Source organism: Natator depressus, chromosome 15 (genome assembly GCF_965152275.1).
Source record: "Natator depressus isolate rNatDep1 chromosome 15, rNatDep2.hap1, whole genome shotgun sequence".
Lineage (NCBI taxonomy): Eukaryota > Metazoa > Chordata > Testudines > Cheloniidae > Natator > Natator depressus.
Window position 1 is genome coordinate 27,977,266 of NC_134248.1, and position 23,602 is coordinate 28,000,867.

At 46.4% G+C, this 23,602-nt stretch overlaps 1 protein-coding gene across 25 annotated transcripts in view; it reads left to right on the top strand.

Annotated features, from left to right (window-relative positions):
- The window catches only part of RPH3A (rabphilin 3A), a 168,273-nt gene that overhangs the window by 137,489 nt on the left and 7,182 nt on the right, over positions 1-23,602 (top strand). For all 25 annotated transcript variants that reach the window (XM_074972902.1, XM_074972881.1, XM_074972880.1 and 22 more), the window contains 11 exons: positions 2,915-2,989; positions 3,492-3,551; positions 6,233-6,475; positions 8,925-9,004; positions 11,759-11,833; positions 14,574-14,683; positions 16,123-16,249; positions 17,428-17,484; positions 18,813-18,964; positions 20,954-21,035; positions 22,339-22,435. In XM_074972902.1, the coding sequence (XP_074829003.1) occupies positions 2,915-2,989; positions 3,492-3,551; positions 6,233-6,475; positions 8,925-9,004; positions 11,759-11,833; positions 14,574-14,683; positions 16,123-16,249; positions 17,428-17,484; positions 18,813-18,964; positions 20,954-21,035; positions 22,339-22,435 (1,158 nt within the window). The remainder of the gene's footprint in view (positions 1-2,914; positions 2,990-3,491; positions 3,552-6,232; positions 6,476-8,924; positions 9,005-11,758; positions 11,834-14,573; positions 14,684-16,122; positions 16,250-17,427; positions 17,485-18,812; positions 18,965-20,953; positions 21,036-22,338; positions 22,436-23,602) is intronic.

A 23,602-nucleotide genomic window follows, 5' to 3' on the forward strand; every position in this document is an offset into this window, starting at 1 on the left:
CCTGGCTGCTGGAGAGGGGCAAGAGGTCAGCTTGTACCCAGAGGTTACCTGACCCACAGAAATGAAGGGGTAGGTGATTGAGACCAGTTCTGAGACCTATCAGGCTCTGGGATCAATGGAAGCTTTCATAGTAGTGGGTGTTTGAGACTTTATAACTTGTAACAAGGCTCTTAATCAGTTTCTGTTCGCCACTCCATGCCCCACACACACGTCTCCTCCTCACACACACACCTCCTCCTTATTTCATTTCTTCTAAATAGAGCTCAGCCAGTTTCTCTCCCCTCTGAGTGAAACCTCTTGTTTCCTGCCTTCTGGATGGCGTCTGGCTGCAGCAACGCCTCTCCCCTGCGCTCTGCAGCCCTCCTGTTAACAGTGTGATTTTCCTGCGTCAGATAGGTGTCAAGAGGCTTTAATTACCTCAGCCTCTCTCATCTCAAATGTCTCCGGCTAGGCCCGCAGCCAGACCGCTAGTTCCATGACTGGCAGGACTGAAAGGCCCTGGAGTGGGCCTAGTTCTGCTGTGTCATGGTTAAGGCTACGATTTTGTCACAGAGGTTGTGGAAGTCACAGAATCCATGACTTCCAGAGACCTCTGTGACTTCAGCTCATGGCCGCTGGGGAACTGTGGGGTACCAGGGACCCCCCCAACTCTGAGCCACCTCAGGCATCTGGGGGACCCTGCAGCTTCTGGCCACTGCGGGCCGCGGGGCCCCTGGGAGCTCCAAACCGCCGGGGGCAGCAGGGTCTCTGGGAGCTGCCACAGGCAGGGCTCCCGGCGGGTGGGGGTGGCCCCCTCAGCTCCCAGCGGCAGTCCCTCTGAGCCACGGGCAGGGGGGGAACCCCGCAGCTCTGAGCTGGGGCCCCCCGTAGGAGGTGTGGGAACCCTGCAGCTCCCCATTTTGTCATGCATATTTTTAGTAAAAGTGCCGGATAGGGCTTCTGTGAATTTTTCTTTATTGCCCTTGACCTGTTCCGGGACCTTTTTACTAAAACTACGTGTGACAAAATCTTCGCCTTAGTCATGGTGGCGAGGGCAACACCTGGAGCTGTGCACAGGACAGGCTGTTAGAATATGTGGCTCCACTGGCCAAAGCCCTCTTCTTTCCTTTAAGGGGGGAAAACAGTGATGTGCACAGCTGTGGAGACTTGTGCAGTCAGTGGGGTGCAGTGGTGACCAGAGAGCATCTATCAGTGCTCCTGGCTGTGTGAGATCGGGAGTAGACTGCCTCCACCCAACTCCCACAGAACATCCCTGCTCAAAGTCCTTTTACTTTGGCTTTTGGTGGGTGGTGGTTCGTGGTTCTGCCCTTCATGAATAGCTTAATCCCGCCTCTGTCAATCCCTATGGGAATAAACTCCACACTATTCCTTGGCCACAAAGCCCATTTCCTTCACCATATTCTCCCGTCCAGCTCTCCTTGTTGCCCAGCGTTTTTGGAAACAAGAAGCACAAAATGGAGTGAGCCGTTTCGCTGGGTGGATAAATGGATGTTAAGTGCATGCAGTACATTGGCTCATTTCACTGTATGTAGCAATAGGATATCACAATAAAGGCAGGCTTCCGGAGCACAGCTGGTTTAAAAAGAACTGCATATGGAACTAGCATTGAAACAGCAGCAGTAAGGAATGAGTGAAATCAACTGTGAGTTATTGACACAGGCGAAGAATATCAGAGAGGAAACGGGAAAATAGCAGCATCTAATAATAATAAAAGTGGGCTCTTATATGGCGCTTTGCACTGGTAGAACTCCAGGTGCGTTACGAAGGAGGTCCGCATCATTATCCCTATTTTACAGATGGGGAAACTGAGGCACAAAGAGGTGACGTGACTTGCTCAAGCTCACCTAGCAGGCCAGTGGTGGAGCCAAATTGCTTCACTCCTAGCGCTCTATCCATGGGACCACACTTCCCCTGTAATGTCGTTAGGTAACACTGCCTTTCATCTGGCTGTTGGAGACCAGAAATCTCCGTTTTAACCCTGTCTTGGCCACGCCGTCATCGGGTTATTCTCCTAACATTCCCCACTGTTGCTAGCTCTGGTGGAAGTGCTGGTATGGACTGGGCTCTGGGGGCTACCCGCACGTTTGATCATAGTGTCACTAAGCCTGTTCTGAACTGGCCCACGCTAGTCCGCTGCCCTTTGCTGCCACCAATAGGACTGCAATGGTAGTAGCAAAGATGGGAAACTTGGGGAAAATGAATCTATTATAAACAGTCGACACTGTAAATGGGCACCCACAGGCCAGTCACTGAGTTGCTCTGTGCCTCATCGTCCCCGTCAGTAGTACTGGTCCAGCTTTGCAGTGCACTTTACTCCTCCCATCTGAGCATCTCAGTCTGTTGGCAGCTACTCTTGCTATACAGAAAGTGTCGGGAGACTCTGGTACTAGGTGACTGACTGGTCACTATGGCCCAGTTTTTCAGAACTATTTGATTTCAGTGGCAGGTAGGGGTGTAAACACGTTTCAGATCTGGGCCTGTGTGTGCAAATACATCCCCAGCTCGGTAAGCGGGGACCCTGTTTTAGGAAACTTTGAGATGGGCTTTGAATTGAATTCTCATGTACTCCCCCTGGATATATCCGAGCAGGGGATGGCCTTTGTGCTAATGCAATTTGTTGCGATGGTGGCAGTTTAGGAGAGGGGTGGGTTCTCTTCCCTCTCTGAAAATAAACGGGTTGAGCCAGGCACTCAGCTGGTGTCAATCAGTGGTGCTCCACTGATGATTAATGGAGTCATGCTGACATGAGTAGCAATAGACAACACCACACACCAAATCCAGTGATTTTTCTCATGCCACTCGCTGATGTGAATGTTTCTGTCTCTTACTGAACAGCTGTCATGGCTCTGAAGTAGCCTTTGTCTACAGATTCTAAATGCCCCGTTTCGCCTCTTATCTTCTCTCCTCCTTGTAGGTGTAAAACGTGCCAATTCTGTTCAAGCTGCCAGGCCTCCTCCGGTGACTAGTCAGAGCTCTGCTGCTCAACCAGGTACACGTTCTGCTTTTACGTATTCTGGGTCTATTTGTGCCATGGAGGTGCTGGCCTGCATTGGGATGGTGCAGAATGGCTTCCCTGAGTGCAGGACTGTGCTTTGAAGACACTACTGATCACTGGGGTAGATCAGGGTTATCCCCCCAGTTACACACATGCACAGAGGTGTAATGGCTTTTCAAGTATCTCACCATGAACCAGAGCTGGAGCCCAAACCGTGACGTGGGAGCCAAGACTCCTGGGTCACTGCTCTAACAACTCACTGTTCCCACAGGGATGGCTTGGTACAGGCTTGTTTCCTGGGCCTGTGCCAAGAGGTGGAAGAGGTTGCATGCCCCATTCTCTCACTGCTGCTTGATCAATGGTAAAAATGATTCTGTTCCCAAGGACCGACGGGGGGAGGGGGTGGGGGAGAAGGGGGTTCTAATCGCCTGCCCTTGAGGGGCCATTGGCTTTGCTGCCTGGTACAGGATAACAAGATAACTGTTTTATACCACAGCTCCTCCAGTGGGTGGCAGACAAGAGCCCGGGCCCGCTGGGAGATATCCAGAAAGACAAGGTAAAGAATCTCAGTGGGTCCCCATCCACTGTAACGCACTGACTTGGGATCACACAGTTTCCTGCTCTGAGAGAGGTTGCCGTCCTTATGTCAAAATGTTTCAAAAGGGTGACAAAGCAGGTGACAGAGTTAATGGAAAACACGGAGATTTTTGGAATGAAAATATCATTCAGAGCAGAATGAATCCAGGCTATTGCACCTAAACTGTCTCTTCTGCAGCTTGCTCTTCTGGTCTATGGTATTTAACAAACACCATTTCAGATGTTTCCATATTGTAAATGGCCTGTTCTCTGCATCAGGGCAAGAAATTCTTCTAGCCTAGTGACCTGTTAGTGTGGTTACTGGTGAGCCCATAAAGATAAATGGCTTAGAAAAGGTGGATTAACGGTGGCATTAGGAGCAGATCGCTCTCCCTCTTTGTTTAGTCTGTGTGCCTCACTGGTGCCTCTCTCTGTGTGGCTCCCATTTCTTTCATTCTTCACCATAATGATGGATTGAATGGCTAAGTCTCTGCCAACGTTAATTGACAGGCCAGGTCAGGGGACTCGCTTTCTGAGCAATTTTGCAGGTTATGATTTATTTAAAGCTTTGCTTTTCCTCTTAGAAGGCCAAATTCTGCTTTCATTTACCCTGGTGTAAATCTGGAGTGACTACTGATGTCGATGGGGTAACCTGATTTGCACCTGAGGAACTGAGAATAGAATTTTGCCCGTGTAGTATTAAAAATAAAATAAATGCTCAAATTAAAATGAATGTCGTCTTTCACCTTCCCTTCCTGGAGAAACAAGCTGTGCCACATTTGAATTTCAGGATGTTAATTATAAGCATTCAGTTCCATCTCCTCTATTAATTCACATTAACAAGGTGCTGCCGTATTCCCCTCAGGCTTTCATTCCAAGATCTGAGAGTAAAAGTGGGTTAGCTATCTGTTTCCGAGCTTTCAGATTTTCCTTGACTGAGTCCCTTGTATTTGGGGAATTCTGACTCAGCAAAAGGTTGGGTTGAAATGTAGCACCCCCACCACTTACGGCTTAACCCCACGGCAAAGGAAACTGAGAAGCCCATTATGTAGAGATCACCTGATAAAAAAGCAAAACCCCTCGCAAGTGCATTATGCAGAAGCATAAAGGGCTCCAGTTACGGCTTCCATGGAGCACAATGGGGTAAGAAATAATCCAGGATGAAGTTCATTTGTCGCTCACCATGGATTTCCTCCCTTCTTAATTTACGAGCTGAATCAGCTGTAAGCCAAGCAGCCATCTTGACCGATCGCCGTGGCCATGCTCATGCCCCTTTGTTTTATTCGGTCCTTATGGTCCTTCCATCCTTTCAGTATCTGAGCACCGAAGTGCCTGGGGCAGATTAGAAGCCAGGTCACCTGACTCTCAGGCCTGTACTCTAGGCAGTAGACCATGCTACCTCCTTTTTGTGTTTGCTTTCAGCAGGAGATATGTTTCCCCCAAGCCTCCATGTGAGTAAAACACAACGTAAAGCTCACCCACTTGGGTATTGGCACCACAAGCATGGGTATAGTATACATAAGGCACAGAAGTTGAGCAGAGTTTTCCCCAAACTCCTTAGCACACCACGGGTTCCCCCTTCTGCCTAGCAATTTAAGGGGGAAAGTATCGGTATAAATGAGGGGCAATCCCGTAGAATGTGGAACGTCAGATTTGCTTATGCAAATAAGAACATAGGAGTGGGCATGCTGGATCAGACCAATGGTCCATCTTCTGTTGGTGGCCAGAGCCAGATGCTTCAGAGGGAGTGAACAGAACAGGGCAATTCTGAGCTGCTGGCAGTTGGTGGTTTAGGGACACCTGGAGCATAGAGTTGTGTCCCTGACCCTTTTGGCTAAGAGCCATTGATGGACCTATCCTCAATGAACTTACACAGATCAAATCATCACAACAAGCAATAGGTTCGAAGTGGCAGCAGAACCGCTGCTAGATCTGTGTCACCGTCGCCATAGAAAGGATTCCAGTTCATCTCATGTCTCAAACACACCAAAACCAAGCTACTGGTGTGGTTTTCAAACCCGTGGGTAGCCAGACTGGCAGTAGGTGGCAGAGCCTTTCTTGGCGGGTGAATCTGTATAGGGCAACAAACTTAAAAATGATTAAATGCTTTTTAGCATAATAAAGCCATGAGAAGATCCCTCCCTTTTATGATGGAGTCCACGGAATAAGCTTGAGATGCACTTGTCTAGTAGGTAGGAGAAGCAGAGGGAAGAGGAATTTAAAATTGATAACAAGATTCAATGGCTAAAAGTTGAAGCTAAACAAATTTCAGACAGCAAGTAAAGCGTAAATGTAAGTGAGGGTCATTAATTGTTGGATCAGCTTAGCAGGTATTGTGGTGGATTCTCCATCACTGGCAAGTTTTAAATCAAGATTGGATGTTTTTCTGAAAGATCTGCTCTAGCTCAAACAGGAATTATTTTGGGGCAGTTCTCTGGCCTGTTATCCAGGAAATCAGACTAGATGATGACCGTGGTCCCCTCTGGTCTTAGAATCTCTGAATCTATGAAAATCAAGTAGGATCACGAACTGTGCAGCTCCAAATCCCAGGTGCCTAAAACTGGCCTAGCTGAACTTTCAGACATGAATAACGTTCATCTCCAGTGCTGCACCCCATCTCATCGGGATCTGTATGTTCAAAGCCTATTTTCTTTTGCACAGTGAGCCAGTCAACCGGCCCTCCCCAGACAGACCCGGCCTATTCAGCAGCAGCACCCAGGGATGAGAGAGGAGGTGGTGGAGGTTACTCAATGCCTGCAGCCAGAGAGGAGAGGGCTATGCGCCAGCCTGCCCCATATATGCAAACCGCTGCCCCACCTGTGCCCGCTGCGCCTGCACGTCCGCTCCCGCCGCCTCAGGACGACGAAGAGGATGAGGCCAACAGCTATGATTCTGATGAAGCAAGTAAGTAGCCTTGTGTCGTACTGTCCAGCTCCGATACAGATGGGTTGTTTTGAGCCACGTAAGAAAAGTAACAAATCTTGGGCCAGATCCTGAATATCTGAGGACCTGCTTTTCTCTCTGGCTTCAGCAGCGCTCAGTGCCTCTTGAACGTCGCCCCTTATTCAGAGGGTCAGTGGAGGTGGCTCAGAGGGCTGCGTTGTGGGAATGTGACTATAAATTTGAGATCAGCAGGTCCCTGCAAAGTGCACCTTGTGCGAAACTGTTCTATTTTTTATGTCGCCTTATACTCCCGTTTTATATTTGGCAAAAAACGGGAACGCTGTCCTTTTTAAGTGACTGCAGCTTTGATCCTCTGAGGCTCATGTCATGTTCCTGGCATCCACTAAGTGCTTTTAATACTTGATAAATAAGTAATCAGGGAGGGAATTGTGCTATTTTGTGACTCCATTTCTCTCTGACTGAAAATAACAAACCATCTCCAAAAATTCAGTGTTCGAGTTGAATAATTCATCCTGTTAGGAAGGAGCCCAAGGGTCTAAGTGGCAACTTCATGCAACTTGGTTTTAAACCTTGAAAAAGGGGAAAGTCAAAAAATTGAACTGCTAATGTAGAGCCCCGTTAAAGGCACAGTATTTGCAGAGGCTGAGAGGAGAATCTGGCTCTGACCTAGAGCTAGATCCTGCAAACTTTCCTCATGGGGCACGCCCATTGATTTCGACATGGCTTGCAGGATCAGAGCCCAGATTTTTAAAGGTATGTAGGCACCTAAGTCTATGGCCTCAGGACCTTAGTTTATTTTACTCTGTCTAATATATGCCATTCTGTAGCACGTGTGTAAATGCACATGTCCACATGCGTACGCATATGAGAAGACATTCAGGTGAAGCCTCTATTTTTCTTTAGCTGCAGGAAATGCCAGTGGACAGATCCATCTGAATAAAGGAGAGATCCTTGTGGTTTCAGTACTTCTGCACAAAGATTCTCCCCCACCCCCCACCATCCTAATTCATGAGCTTACTGGCCATAAGAGTGAAGATCAGGAACTCCAAGAAGGCATCACTTCATGTTTCAATCCTTTTTCTGGGGAGAAAGACAAAGGTGGTTAGGAACCATGAGGCAGTCCATAAATATTAGGCAGAGAGGAAAGTGGCCACGAGGAAATTTAGTACAGTGGGAGCCCGTGTTTAACGTTTCCTCTCTCCAGTCAAATTTGGGTGAGCACCCAATGAGGCGAGTATGCAGAACCCAGGCTGGAAACAACATGAAACTTGGGGTGATCGGCAGTCTCTGCTCACTTGGGAGAAGCTGCTGAAGTTCAGGGCTAACATGCACTAGCAGGTCATATAAAGATGGGGTCTGCATTGTGCAGCTGCTTTGCGCCTTTAATAGGTCTCGCTTGTGCTGTCATCTTCTTGTTTGCATGCTGAGCGCTAAACTCTGCTAAAACTCTCAGTGACCCCTCCCCTGTGTTCCAGGTAAACGTTTGCATAGCTCTGTCCTGATAATGTTCTGACTACTGTAGCTCCTGAATTTGGCCAGGAGATGCTGTGATGAGAGGTTAGTTGGCGACTGTGTGTAATAATGGCTGCAGTGTTTGTAATGCCCTCTAAATTTGTGCACAGAATTTTTCATCTGCAGTCACAAGAGCAAAGGGGAACAGCCTCTAATGACCTGGTCTGCAGGCTTATCCTTCACAGTCCCAATGAATTGTGCCCACAGTCAATTCCGGATGTTAAATTAGAAGCTAAAATGTATTGCGTGTCATAATGCTGTAGGTTGACGTCTTCGTGATGTGATGCAACATGGTTGCCCTGTACTCCAAGAGGTTTGGGCTCTCTATGATGATGGAATGCCCCTTGGCAGAGCAATGCTGTCCTTTTAGGAGACAGCAGCCAAGGTCACGGTCAGCAATTTAAAATGGTGTCTCTGCCTGGGGTGAGTTTTGGGAGGAGGCTTGCCAGGCAAATGACATGGAGAGCTGGTCAGAACGCTTTGGATGAAGTGAGATTTTATTGCGATGCTTGGTGAGGGCACTGGGAGACCTAGTTCAAGCCCCTGCTCTGACTGAATTGGGGTGGTCTGGGATGAAAAACTCCTTTGAATCAGGCAGGCAGGGACTTTAAACCTGGTCTCCTCCCCCCTACCCCCACGTTTTTGTGAAAACGTTCAAAAGATTTTCTTGTTCCAACGTGGAATGAAAACAAATTTCGGAACCTCAGGAGTTGCCATGAAATGGAATTGTCGTCCACCGTCAGCTCTCACTGGCATGGCAGAGTGCGCAGTGGACTATGCGGACACCCTCCCTTCCTTAGCGCTGCTCTGCCTTTGGGGCTAGGAGCTGCCAGGGTTTCATATTGGTATCACTCGGCTGGGTGGATGAAATATCTCCAATGGCTTTGTTCTTAATAAAACCATCTCTTACCTTTCCCTTTCCCCTCTTGCTAATTAGCCACACTGGGGGCGCTGGAGTTCAGTCTGTTGTACGACCAGGAGAAGAGCTCTTTGCACTGCACTCTCATCAAAGCAAAAGTAAGTGCGCCCTTGGAGCAAAATAAAATGACTTAAGAGTAGGCCGGCCGGCACGGTCTGATCCGTTATCCTTGGCCCCTGCTCATTCTATGTACACAGGACATTGTCCTCCCCTGGAAGAGCGTATTTCAGAAACGCCTCTTTCTGTTTTCATATGCTTCCCATGACCCAGTCTGGTTTCCACCTAACTGAATGTCATGGAACTGAAGCTAGTTCTGCCGCCATCTCTCCCCCCGCAGCCAGGCGACCCACGCAGGCATTACTAACAAGGATGTGTGATCTCCATTTCTGTAATAGCTGGGTGCTGGAGGTAACAATAATTCTCTTAAGGGCGAGGTGCAGGATTCTCTGCCCTTCCAGCTCGCTGCAGACTTGGGAGGAGGTAGGACTGCATTGGGCACGTCTAAGGTTCCTTCCAGCGCTAGAGCACCGACTGGCTCTAGAGAGACTCCCTATTCCAAGTGTAGGGAATGTTTTGGAAAACTCTGCTTTCTCTAAAAGTGGCAGAAGTGTTTTTTTTCCCAGTGTAGGAGACATATGTGAACCCCTGTTCTGGGAGGGTCTTGTATCGCGCCCTAAGAGGTAGCAAGGCACGGGCTCAGTCTGATGGTTAGTGGTAGCAAACTCTCCTGCGGAAGGCCCTTCTCCATAAACAGTCTGTCCCTGGAGACAGCAAGTTACAGCGTGGGTTTCATCATCTGCTCTCGCGTCCCCCTCGCATGCATCTGCTGCAGTAGACTTGGGTAGGCAGGATAGCTAAGCCACAACGACTTAAGGCCACCAGGTCCTTGAATAGGCAGTTTCCCATGTGATGTGTCTCTGAACTGGAATCCCTTTGCTGGGGTATGTCGTTAGGAGATGGATGAGAGGAGGTGATTATTTCTTGCAGCACTTGAGCCATCTTCAGAGGCCACATGCCAGGAGCTGGCATCACATGTTTGACTGGAGCCTAGCTGAAGGCAACCTATGCCTGAGCGTGCAGATGCGTGTTCTGGATAGGAGTGCATCCGAGCGGCTGAGTGCGCTGTAATTACCCACCAGCTTGCTCAGTTTAATTGATTTCCCACAGCCATCTCACGGGGTTATCGGGGTTACTTCTGCCCATGTGCAGCGGGTTGATTATAGCAGCTGTAACCAGGACAGTTACTTGAGTTACGCTGAAGATAATTGGGGTAGTTAATTCCATCTCCTTTAACCACCTGCAACAGCCATTAGTACCAAGGCTCTCAGAACTGAGCAGGGGCCTTGCAGAGATGTCAGCAGACAAAGTTAAGATGTCAGCCCTTTATTTCCAGGATTCCTGTTTGTAATGGTTCAGTCGACTTGCCATTTCTGTTCATGCGATCAGGCAAAATCAGCAACGTTTAGCTGCCATTGAGTGTATGCGCAATGAAACCCCAAGCTACAGCACTGTGAGCAATGTCTGGCTAGGCCCTAAAACTCTACTTTCATTCCTGTTAAAATCGCAAAGCAGAGAAGTCCACAAAATCTCTGAATTTAACAGCACAGATTCAGGTCTGAATCCAGAATTTGTTCCTGTCACTAGGTAACACCACCGCCCGCTGACATTCACAGATACCGTACCTGACTGCCCGGTGCGCCCACAGCACTTGTATCGTATCTAGTTCGGGTAGCCTGACGTCACCTGCTCTAAGTACAGCAAATGAATCAATGCTGCCATTCCTCAGTATTGCCTGATGGGAACGGGCTGCACCCTGCAGTGACAATTCCCCAAACCTCAGATCTGACCGACAGTCTGATTTCCCATAGCAGTGAACATCTCAGACTGAAACACCTGACTCAGCACTTCTAGAAGATCAGGCCCCTTTTAAGGTGCCTTGAGATGGGCACCCAAATCCCGAGTCATGTGGGAAAATGTAGGCCCAAGTGCTTTCTGCTGCAGCCAACTGTGTTTCAGTGGTTTGTGGTGAGGTCATAGGATGGACTTGTATCCCTAGTGCCTTGAGAAACAGAGGTAAAGTCCTGAAGCCTAATGCTCCTCCCTGGGTAGAACCCTGGTAGGTCCCGCTGAAGGTAACTGGGGATCCTGCAGGCCTGAGGGGAAACTGATGTTCACATTTCACCAGTTCTGTAGGGTGAATGCCATTGAATGCTCGAATTCCTGCAGGAGGTACCGCTGTCCTGTAGAGAAGGCTGGTAATTCCAGTGCGTAGATGTGCTGGTGGTAGTGAAGTGTGCAGAATTTTCCACTTTGAAAATGCCGACGTGCACCTCTGAACATGCCTCATCTTCTACTGCGTCCCAGCTTCCCGTGCATTCGCTCTCTCTGGAAGAGCCCAATCCTCTTAAGTGTTCAGGAATGACTTTCTGGATGAAGGAGGTCTCTCCTCTTTGTGCTAAACATGCTGCCCCAGCGGTGTCATTTCAGGCTAGCTCTTCAGCAGCTCCGACCCTTTTGCAGGGGATGAAGACGTGGAGGCAAACCTTTGCTTCTTGCATGTGAGTTTGGAAGCTGGCTGGGGATAATGCAGATCTGTCCATTAGGTTGCACAAGACTCAAACACAATGTGAGCAAGTCAATAGCAGAAAGTAGCATTGGTCTGATATTTAGAAGCTGAATTTGAAGTGTTGGTTCAGGGTTGGGACTGTTCCGCTTATTCAGAACAAAGAGCCTTGCTTTATCCACCACATACCTTCCGTTCCTTTTATTAATTTATAGTTCGTAATAAACTATTGCTAAATCCTTCCCCTCAGTGCATTTAAAGATGGCTAACCCCCTTCATTATCTTTTAGGGTTTAAAACCAATGGACTCCAATGGTTTAGCTGATCCTTATGTAAAGTTGCACCTATTGCCAGGAGCCAGTAAGGTAAATATCTATCAATTAATTTGCTTAACTCTGTTACATTGAAACTGTGAACAAAAATATTACGGTACTGCTTTAGAGTGGAGATTTTTCCAAAGGACTGAGATGGCTAATTCCCATTAAAATTAATAGGAGCTAGACATTCAAATCCTCTAGGCTGCTTTGGAAATCTCAATTCACAGGCCTAAATATATTCCACATGGAGAGAAAAATCTCCAATGCTGCGTTAATCCTGAGTACTGATACTTTTAAAACTGAAAATAACAATAGCGTGGAAGGAACAAGAGCAGGTCGCAAAGGCAGCTGCTCTATTGTTGTTTGGAAGTTTGCCTTGGTCTCTCACCTCTGATTTCTGTACACGGTTGCTCCTTGCTGTTATCTAGTATGTGACGTGCTCAAGAAAATGAAGCCTTGGGCCAAGCAACCTTCCTGACACCTGCGTCTCTTAGGATGAATGGTGCTTTTGTAGACGCTGTGCTGTAGGTCCTGGAAAATCAGAAGTGTGAAACCTACCGTAACTCAGTAGAGATGAACTGCACTAAATGGTCCGCTATTCCCCGACTCTCTCAGGAGCTCACACAGGCCTTCTAGGACATTGCCTGTGTGATGGCTGCTCACCAACATTCAGAAAAAAGATGCTTTCTGGGGTCCACCCAAGAGATGACTGATCTGAACACCCCTTAACACCGCTGATGTTCATACCTGGATGCAAACAGATGGGATTGGCTCAGTGGACTGAACTAAAACCCCAGAGCTGAGAACACTTGTTGTGTTGGAGAAGTTTGAATCCGATTTTTTTTTAATCATGTTGATTACGATGATGCCTAAGGACCCACCAAGAGCAGGGCCCGTGGTGGGAGGCCCTGTACTAACACAGAACAGCAGAGCATCTCTTCCCTGGAGAGTTTGCAGTAGTACTCCTTGCATTGGCTGCTTCTGCAGCTGCTCCTACCAGCTGGAATCTCTGACAGGTTCTTCTCAATCTGGATCTGGACTTTTCTTTGTCTCAGAGCCAGCTCTAGTCTTTTTCTTCTCCCTTGGCACATGAACACAATCCAATTGAGCTTATTTACACACTGTGTACCAAGCAGGATCCTCCTCCACCTGATGACTGGCTTCTGATGCTCTCATTGCTGTTAAATAGGACCTTTCCCTTTGTCCCATTGAAGTCCATTTTGTTATTAGTGGAGAAAAGTGCTTATTATTGTAAGGATATCAGCATCTCCTTAATTTTGGATGGAAATGAATAGGACACTGGTGAATAGGGAGAGGAATAGCTCAGCCTGGTGGTCTTTGTTAATGGATGAGCACTCCCCGATTTCTGAGAGAGAGTGTTTTTTTGTATTGCCTTCAGTTTTGCATTTTTCACAGCAGCCTTGCAGAAGCAAGCAGTGTACAGGACATCTCGAAAGACTAATACCTAGTTAATGAGCACAGAGACGCTTCAGAGAAGGTGACATTGTTAATGCAATGCAAAACATCTGACACAAAATCTAATTATTACTGGAGTTTGAAAGATCAATTTTACTTTGAAGGTTCTGTGTGTTCTAATTAGAGCTGTGAAAAATATCCACCAAGTGAGGAAATGCTCCAATTATTTTCTTCATCAAAGAAAGCTCTGTAAACTCCCGCTCCCAGGACCAGCTGAAAATTGAATTCAGTGGAGAAAACTTCTAGGAAGAAATCAACATTGTTGGCCCACTGCCTAACAAATGTCTCTTCTGTTTGCTGTGGGGATTCAAAGATTTTTTCCCCCCTCTCTCTGGCTGAATTATACTCAAAAGAAATGACTGAGGTGCCACACTCTTTCAAAATAATGTTAATAAAAAGTTTGTAATTTACACTTTGTGCACTTTGGGATCAGATTAGCTCAAACACCAAAACAAAAGAAACATTCCAGCACACCCACAAAATACAGTGGGCAGAATCCATCGCTAGTGTAAGATCTGAGTAGTCTATGTCCCCAGTGTTTTGGGCTAGTTTTCCTTTCTTATCCTTTTTTCATACATTGGAAAAAAATTCTCCAGTTAGAAGCATCTGGGATCTTGTTAGCGTTAGGTGCCTCTGTTGATCCAATTCTCATTCATGGCGTATCTTTCTACTTTGCAACAGTGGAAGGAGGCTACTAATCTTGCCCAGGCAGAGAAGCCCAGCCAGATGTGGAATCTCGATTTAGTAGGAATACAAATTTTTCCCATGTGGCACAAGAGCTGAAGAAGCCAAAACTTCACTAACTTGAGAATCAGTTAATTTTCTGTTTGTACAAGGGCTGAATTGGCCGAGAGTAAGTAAATATGAACAAGTGAGAGAGAGAGACAAGAAAGTTCCTGCTTAGACTTTCCATTTATTTTAGGCCACCAAGTTCATTTTCCAGTGGGCTGTGCCTGACCACCTAAACTGCCATGGCATGGTAAACACCACAAACTTCCTTTAGAAGAAGAGGCCATGTGCATCTGGGTCAAATTATGAGGATTGGAGTTTGACTCTTAAATGAGATTAGTTTGGTGACTTTGGTTTACAAGCATTACTTAAAAATATTAAAAATGTTAGGTTAGATCCTGTAATACTTTGCTTGGGTGAGTGGCCCCCCGTGAAATCAAATACAGGGGAACCGTGGGACTGCTCATGTGAGGAAAGATCATAGGATTGACCCACAGTTTGCATAATGCTTGACCCGGGACCATTTTAGGTGGCAGACAGTGTGTGTGATTGGTTCTTTGTTTTGATTTTTGAAACCCAATAGTCAAACAAATTGAGGACCAAGACTCTGCGCAACACTCGCAACCCCATGTGGAATGAGACCCTGGTGTATCATGGCATCACGGATGAAGATATGCAAAGGAAAACACTCAGGCAAGTTGAAGACAAAATCCCAGTGTCTTACACTGGGGATTACAGTGGACGAGAAGCTGGGTATGAGTCAGCAGTGTGCCCTTGTTGCCAAGAAGGCTAACGGCATATTGGGCTGCATTAGTAGGAGCATTGCCAGCAGATCGACGGAGGTGATTCTTCCCTTCTGTTCGGCACTGGTGAGGCCACATCTGGAGTATTGTATCCAATTTTGGGGCCCCCACTACAGAAGGATGTGGACAAATTGGAGAGAGTCCAACGGAGGGCAACGAAAATGATTAGGGAGCTGGGGCACATGGCTTATGAGGAGAGGCTGAGGGAACTGGGCTTATTTAGTCTGCAGAAGAGAAGAGTGAGGGGGGATTTGATAGCAGCCTTCAACTACCTGAAGGGGGCGGTTCCAAAGAGGCTGGAGCTAGGCTGTTCTCAGTGGTGGCAGATGACAGAACAAGGAGCAAGGCTCTCAAGTTGCAGTGGGAGAGGTCTAGGTTGGATATTAGGAAAAACTATTTCACTAGGAGGGTGGTGAAGCACTGGAATGGGTTACATAAGGAGGTGGTGGAATCTCCATCCGTACAGGTTTTTAAGGCCCTGGCTGGGATGATTTAGTTGGGGTTGGTCCTGCTTTGAGCAGGGGGTTGGACTAGATGACGTCCTGAGGTCTCCTCCAACCCTAATCATCTATGATTCTATGAAAGTGCACTGTGATGGGGAACTGGGTGCTCCCTCTGCAAAGGGGTGAGTGTCATTCCCTGCTGCAGCACTTAAAGTTAGCGACCTTTGCAACCCTTTAAGAAATTGGGCAGAAGTAGAGGTGAATGAAAAATGTTCGAAGGATCAGTTTTCCATCAGAAAATGCAGCTTAATCAAAACTGCAACATTTCCTGGGGATGTCGATTTTAGATGACATTTTTGATGGAAGAAAGTCTTAACAAATTGTTTGGATGAAGTCAAAGTGAAACATTTTGACATTATCATTTTTTATTTCCTTTAAACTTGTGCACTATTATATTTTAAATAATGTCTATTTAATATTAAATATTTTATATTCTAGTTTGACATTATCAAAATGAAACATTTTTACCTTATTGAAACTAGATGTTTTCACGTTATTCTAGCAAAATGTTTCAATGATTCTGAATTGACATTTTTCAGAATTTCCGTTCCACAGGAAATTTCAGAATTTTGGCTTTTTGTTCTGAACTGGAACAAATTAAAAAATGTCAGAATTTCTTGAGGAATGGCAATTCTGTTTTCCAACCAGCTCTGATAGAAGTTAAACTGAGGCTGCTAGATTTGGCAGGGATCTTAGATGTGAGATTTTTAGGCTTTGCTGTTTACATTCCTCCCGCAAACAATTCTTTGGGTCGCATAGCACAGAGTCTGAGCTGGGAAATCCTCCAGCCCATTCAATATTGAGTCCTTTTTCTTGTTCGATTCAGGATCTCAGTGTGTGATGAAGACAAATTTGGCCACAATGAATTTATCGGTGAAACTCGAGTTTCTTTGAAGAAACTCAAATCCAATCAGAAAAAGAACTTTAACATCTGCTTGGAGAGAGTAATACCGGTAAGTCTCGTGAAGTTCTGCTATGTTGTTATTACTTCTGGTGCTCAATATAAAAGTAGCATTCAATGGGCTTTGGAGTGACCGTGAATTTGAGACTCCTGAGTGGCTATGTGACCTGTGAATGTGAAGGTGTCTGGGAAGGTGCTCAGAACCTGAGGGCCAGTTTGTGGACTCAGTTGCGGCAGTATAAATATGAAGTAATTCCATTGTAGGCCATCATGGAGATCAGAATCTGGCCCAAGCACTGCCTGGCCTGCTGGTGTGATAGGGCAGTTCCTCAGTGCACGGGGCGTTCTGTTTCATGGACTAGCACAAGTCTAATTTATAAGATATTAACCCCCCTGCCCCTCGAAAACATCTGTGATGTGGGCAAAGGGCAAAACTCTGCTCTTGGATCCGCATGCTGACTCTTGTACCCTGGTCTCCCAGACGGAGTTCTGTAAACGTAGGAAGAGCAGTGTAACAGAGCTGAGATCACTACTTTAGGATTGAGAGCAGATTTTTGCCCACAGGCTTTAAACAAGGAAAACTAGGCAAATTGCTGAGGTAAGATCACTAATAGTGCTAGCAGGAACCTGTCTGAGCAGCCTATGTGGAGTTCCAGCATGTCCTGTCCAACTGTTTACAACTAGAGGTGGAATCCTCGGTAAAGGACTGACCCCATGAGCGAGTAGCATATTGCATGCTCCCGTGTACAGCTTTGGAGGTGAAGTGGAATATGGGTGGCTTTCTTTCCTAGAAATAACTCATATGGATGCCCACAAGCTGCTTTAAATATTTCAGTGGCGGTAGCTCTCCTGACAAGACAGCACCCTGCAATCCAATCCTACCACAATTTTTCAGAAGGGAACTTAGGGGAGATGATTGATTACCTGGGTGGGGAAAAGATTGCACGCCTGTGTGCGTGGAATAGATTCAGATCTATGGCTCTGGCCATCGGAAAATAGGAATAAAGAAACTCTTGAAGTTCGATGGGTGGATAGAAGCCACATCACTTGCTGAAGAGCCTGTAGGTGTGTGGGACAAATTCACAGCCCCCGTCCCCCGTGGTCAGTAAGGGTGGCACCATGGCTGAGTTTGACCTGTTGGGTGTGTGCATGAATATTGTTTCTGTAGGGAGAGACCTCTCTCTGCCTGTGGAGTTATTAAAGGGAATCTCTCTTTGTTCCTATTCCAAGATGAAGCGGGCTGGAACGACCGGCTCCTCTCGCGGGATGGCACTGTACGAAGAGGAGGTAAGATCCGGTGCTGCCCATGCTCCTCTGGCTCTGCTTTCAAAGGGCATCCTTAGCTAAGGGTGAGAGGCACCGTTTTCTATCCTTTTGGTGCCACTAGTGAATGATGGATTTTTTGTTTTATAATCCCACTTCCAGAGCCTCTCAGTCACTCCTTACACTGCAGGGCCGTCGTGAGAGTCATGCTCTAGGTGTGACGGCGCTGCAGTCGGAGATGTGTTTGCAGCGTGTGCCGACATAGCCGCTCTCTGTGAGCTAGCTAGCTCGAGCGCTGGTAGCAGTCAAGCACCGGCAGCATGGATTACCGCCGGAGTACATAGCCAGCGTCCTGGGTGGACTTGTACATACTGCCCTGCCGCAGCGTTACTGCTATCGGTACTCGCGCTAGCTAGAGTGACGCTATCTTGGGTATAGCTACACATACTGGAATCCCGTCTCTGATTGCCCTGTAGACGTACCCGAAGAGTGCACCACTTCCCTGTTATCTGCCTCTTCAGTGAGTAATAGAATTGCTCTCCTGATGCCCCCAGTATAGAGCCAGCTGGGGTGTGGGATCCCAAGGTCATTCCTGAGTCCAGGCCTCTCACAGGGGAACCCATGATGCTACCGGTTGGGTGGGATGTGCATATCTAGTGCAGGCTCAAACGTCTAGTCATGGTGCTGATGCGAATATTGGAGGTGAGTTTCTTTGACTGCTTTGCAGGCCTGGATGATTCAGGCATTTCCCCCGTGAGCCATCATGTTTTTCCTGTTTGCCGTGTGACAAGAGGGGAGGGTTAGTTAATGGTTGTAGAAGGAGCAGCCGAAGTGCCAGGTGGGAGGTGGAAATGTTACAAGTGTGAACTCTCTCCCTGTTCTGCCTTCAGAGCATCTGCTTGCAAACGCCCTTTCAGATTGTAGGTTCGTTCCAACCTGAACCTGAGACTAAAAGGTGCCACGTGTGACCCCCCCCCCCAGACAAAGCGAAACCAGCTAAAACTTTCTTGCAAGCCATTGAACAGGGTCTGCCAAGTTTAACCTAACTGACACATACACACCTTTTCAATCCTTATTGAATATAAAAAATAGAATCATAATAACTGGGCGTGGCTTCTGCACATTGTATTGGTCTCCTTCAAGAAGTAGGTTCCTGCGTTTAAACACTTCCTCGCCTTCCTCTGTAATCTCTCGTGGTCCCTTTTCAAGCTTTTCCCTTCGTCATTTCCTCTTTCCTGCACAATGGATTATGGTAAGTCCCTGCCTCCAATATTCCCGTGTGGGTGTGTTTCTGGTCTCTCTTATCCCAGTCCCCACTCATTCCTCTGGCTTCCTCTGGCTTCCTCTCGTAGGTAGACCGTGGTGGTGATGTGGAAGAACGAGGAAAGATCCTTGTGTCCCTCATGTACAGCACCCAGCAGGGAGGCCTGATTGTTGGCATCGTCCGTTGTGTCCATTTAGCTGCAATGGATGCCAATGGATACTCGGATCCTTTCGTTAAACTGTAAGTTAGAGCCCAAAAGTTCTGATGTGTTTGTTGTGTCATCATGCGGGGAGCAAAGTCCATGATGGAGCGGGTGCAAGGGGGGTTACCTTAAAGCCTGGTTATTGTCAGAGGAATAACTCTCTGTTAAACATGGTGTCTTCTAATTCTGTAATGTACCTGCTCCATGAATTTCACTGACCGAAATGCGTTTTAACTGGCATTATTGCTGCAAAGCCCATACAACAGGGGAAGGGTAAAATGGATTCTATCCAGCTTCATGCAAAGCCAATGACATTGTCAGCTGAACTGTAACTGCAGGCTCTTTGGGATTGCAGTGGGGCATGCTGCCATTCACATGGTGCAAATACACACACACTAAGTGGGCTTCTGATGCGCCTTTTCCAGGCGCATTCCAAAGTGATTCCAAACTCAGCTTCTGATTCTTCACTCCTCAAGATGCACCAGTGTAAAATGGCTGTAGCAGAGTGGAGAATCAGACCCTCAATAACGGACCCATTGGGATTGAAGTCTTGATAATCGTGTGGTATAATACACAAAACAATCTCGCCATTGGCTGCGGGGCATGGCCATGCATACGAGATTCGCTGTTCATCCCTGCTGCCCAGATTCTGATCTGTCCCATGCCCTTGCCATAAGCAGAGCCATGCTGACCTTTACTGCACTGCACGGTGGTGCTGCCTCTGGAAATATGCATTTTTTTAACAATCTCTGTATAGCTGACAGTTACATGGGACACTGCAAGAGGCAGGAAGAACACAGTGTGCTATTCACATTCTCAGCTCACTGCAAAGTCAAATGACATGTAATCAATTTGTAAACTGGGCAAATTTTAATTTGAAGCTCTTAATCCGGAATAGATATTCCACAGTTATCCTTTCAGGCTAGAACTTCCCTCTACACCTAAACCACGTAGATATTTTTTTTCCCCTGGTCATTTTCCATTTCCTTTCTCCCCTTACAACAAGAACACTTTCCCTCTAAAAAATGAAATAAAAAACACTGATAACCCCTGCGCATAACGATCCGCAAGTCTTGTTTGCTGTTCAACAGAGTTGAATGTTTTTCCTCCAGTGTCATGCTTTATTCTCTCTCGTGCTCTCCAAATAGAACACTGAGATTTTTACTTTCAAAGGTAATTTAAACAAAGATTTAATTAATACAAACTGTACAATTTAGCATTGCGTTTGGACTGGACTGTTAAGACTGAGCTAATTGTTTCCATACTTATAAGTAAAACTAATTCAGTATGCTAATCTGTGCTTCATTAAATGCTAATTGATTATCAGCTGTAGTTGGGTTTTTTCCCAAGTCTCTCTAGACTAGTTTGTATTTGTGCACTCTTGAAATTCTCAGGAGCAGAGGCACAATGGAATAGCTCCCCATGGAGGTTAAAAGCATGGTTTGGCATCATATAATAACCAGCTTGTCTACTACTTGTCAGTGTCATGATTATTTCAGCCTCTCCATGCTTGTAGCCCTCACTAGCATCAGTCAAGCTCTTTTCGACTTGTACGTGTATTTCCAATTTAGTCCCTTGGGCATTTCAACACTCCTCCAGCCATTTCTTTGATCATTGCAATTTTCCCTCCAAGTGCCTTGTGAGAAAATTGTGGAGCAGGTTACAAATAAACTGCCTCAGTGTGATCTCTTCTACAAGCTTGTTCTACAGCAGATCCAAGTGAGAGGAGTGCTAGCTATTTGGATTTAGCATGATTCTTTTTAAAGGTTGTCTTTCTAATCTAAGTACCACCAGTGCATCTATATAGAGAGATTTATGCTGAATTCAGTAACTGGTGCAAAGTGAATCGTTCTAGTCTTAGACTGAATGATCTGAAACAGGTTTTTTACTCATTTTGTGATTTTTATTAAGTTTTAACTTCCTTAGCTATTGTTTTTCCAGTCCAGAAACTCCTTTTTCTTTAATTTGCAAGCTGGCTCTGTTCATTCACTTCACTTCAGTTCTAAGCTGCTTTATGTTGCTCCTAGTTGGCTGAAACCTGACATGGGGAAAAAGGCCAAGCATAAGACTCAGATTAAAAGGAAGACGTTGAATCCTGAGTTTAATGAGGTAAGGATGGATCCCCTTTTTTAAATGGGCCAAACTTTTAATTCTTTGTGCATGTGAAACACAAGGCATTGCCAAGCGACAGTTGCTCTTTCAGGCTCCTTTCTGTCTTCAAACTGTTCAGGGCTATTTCTGAAATAAATGAGTACAAAGTTAATCACCACCTATGGAGGATAGGATTATAATTCAAAATGATCTGGACAAACTGGAGAAATGGTCTGAAGTACATAGCATGAAATTCAATAAGGACAAATGCAAAGTACTCCACTTAGGAAGGAACAATCAGCTGCACACGTACAAAATGGGAAATGACTGCCTAGGAAGGAGTATTGTGGAAAGGGATCGGGGGGTCATAGTGGACCACAAGCTAAATATGAGTCAACAGTGTAATGCTGTTGCAAAAAAAGCGAACGTCATTCTGGGATGTGTTAACAGGAATATTGTAAGCAAGACACGAGAAGTAATTTTCCGCTCTACTCTGTGCTGATTAGGCCTCAACAGGAGTATTGTGTCCAGTTCTGGGCTCCACATTTCAGGAAGGATGTGGACAAATTGGAGAAAGTCCAGAGAAGAGCAACAAAAATGATTAAAGGTTTAGAAAACATGACCTATGAGGGAAGATTGAAAAAATTGGGTTTGTTTAGTCTGGAGAAAAGAAGACTGAGAGGGGACATAACAGTTTTCAAGTACATAAAAGGTTGTTACAAGGAGGAGGGGAGAAAAATTGTTCTCTTTAACCTCTGAGGATAGGACAAGAAGCAATGGGCTTAAATTGCAGCACGGGCAGTTTAGGTTGGACATTAGGAAAAACTTCCTAACTGTCAGGGTGGTTAAGCACTGGAATAAATTACCTAGGAAGGTTGTGGAATCTCCAGCATTGGAGATTTTAAGAGCAGGTTACACAAACACCTCTCAGGGGTTGTCTAGATAATACTTAGTCCTGCCTTGAGTGCAGGGGACTGGAGTAGATGACCTCCCAAGGTCCCTTCTAGTCCTGTGATTCTGAGAGTCACGAATCTGGGCAGCCTAATTGAAGTGTTTGATATTTTGGCCTTATCTCCTTGATCAGGGAGAAATATACATGCTAGATTAATCTCAATAATTCAGTGTCCTCTCCCCCTCTATGAGAGAGTGAGTGATCTAACTAAATCATGCAGAGTATGATTATTTGCTAGCATTTTATTAAATCTCTGTGCAGTCTTTTAAATTAAGTGTGCACAGTAAGCTTTAGAATGTAATGCTTCCTTAGATTCTTCTCTTAAAGCTGGGTTTTTGGTGTAACTCTAATACTTTGTGTGCTTTCCAGGAGTTTTTCTATGACATAAAACACAGTGATCTGGCTAAGAAATCACTGGACATATCGGTCTGGGATTATGATATTGGCAAATCTAACGATTATATCGGTGAGTTACAGGTCTGTCTACTCTGTGCTGATTGATGGGAACAGGGTGTTTCCCTACAGTGGCTCTGAGGTCACACACTGCTCCAGGTCAGAGGGGCGAGGGAAAGGATTGCTGACAGTCGGCCGGCTCTGCTTGGGAATCCAGAAGTGGCCAAGGTGCTGGGTGTGATTAAAAACGGCAGGCACTTCGGCGGAGAGGGTGCTAAGAATGGGTCGGGCTTATCGGAGCGTGGCTGCAGGCTCTCTGCCACAAAGTGCTCTCTCTGTGTTTGGTGATTTTAAATGACTCACCTGTCTTTAGGTCTTCTTCAGTGCTCTGAAATACAAAGAAGTTCCATTTTAAGCATTGAAGTAGGACCTCGTGGGCAGGAGGTCCGGGGATTCAGTTGCGACTCTTCATGTTGCACCATTGTATAGAGGACCTGGGCTCACAAGCAGATTCTGCTCTGGGCTGATTTTATAAAATTTGCCCATTTGACCCCTTTTTTTGGTCGGCACTTTTTTCTAACTCTAACTTGGTGGCCCAGCTCTAGGTCAGAGTAACCTGGAGCAGGTAAACTTCAGGCCAGATTGTGGCCTTTCCGCAGATGGGTGGGGGCCTAGACAGCTCGGCAGTCAGCCATGTGCATTGAGCAGGGAGGAGCCAGAGTTTAGTCACGCGAAGGAAGGGAACGGAGGTATCAATAGTCGTGGTAGACCCCCCAATATTGGCATGGCACCCTGCCCCTCTTCTGCCTGCACCCTGTACACAAATATCAAAGTAGCTGAACGCGTGTATGCCGCTTCTGTATCCCAGCAGGAGGAACTTCTCCAGCTACTGCTACAGCTGAGGAGAACTCTAATGTGCATCTGGACCTCCCATGCCACACTACTTCCATTGGGTTAAGCCAACAATAACAGGAGGAGGGGTTGTAGGATGAAAACATGGTTTGAAAAACTAAATATTTAGTGTTAGGCTCTTCAGAACCCCTAGGGTCTAACCCTGCCCTGCTGTCTAGGCTGTCCTGTGTGGAGGGGTGGGGTGAGGGTCTCTCTCTCGGGCTCCATTTTAAAGGAGTTTTGGTCATCCGTGATGCTGCCTCTATTTTGTGCTGACTAGAAGACCCCAGTCTCCAGAGCTTGTCAGTCTGGGACCTTTTGCCAGCATTAAATGCACAAGACATTTTAA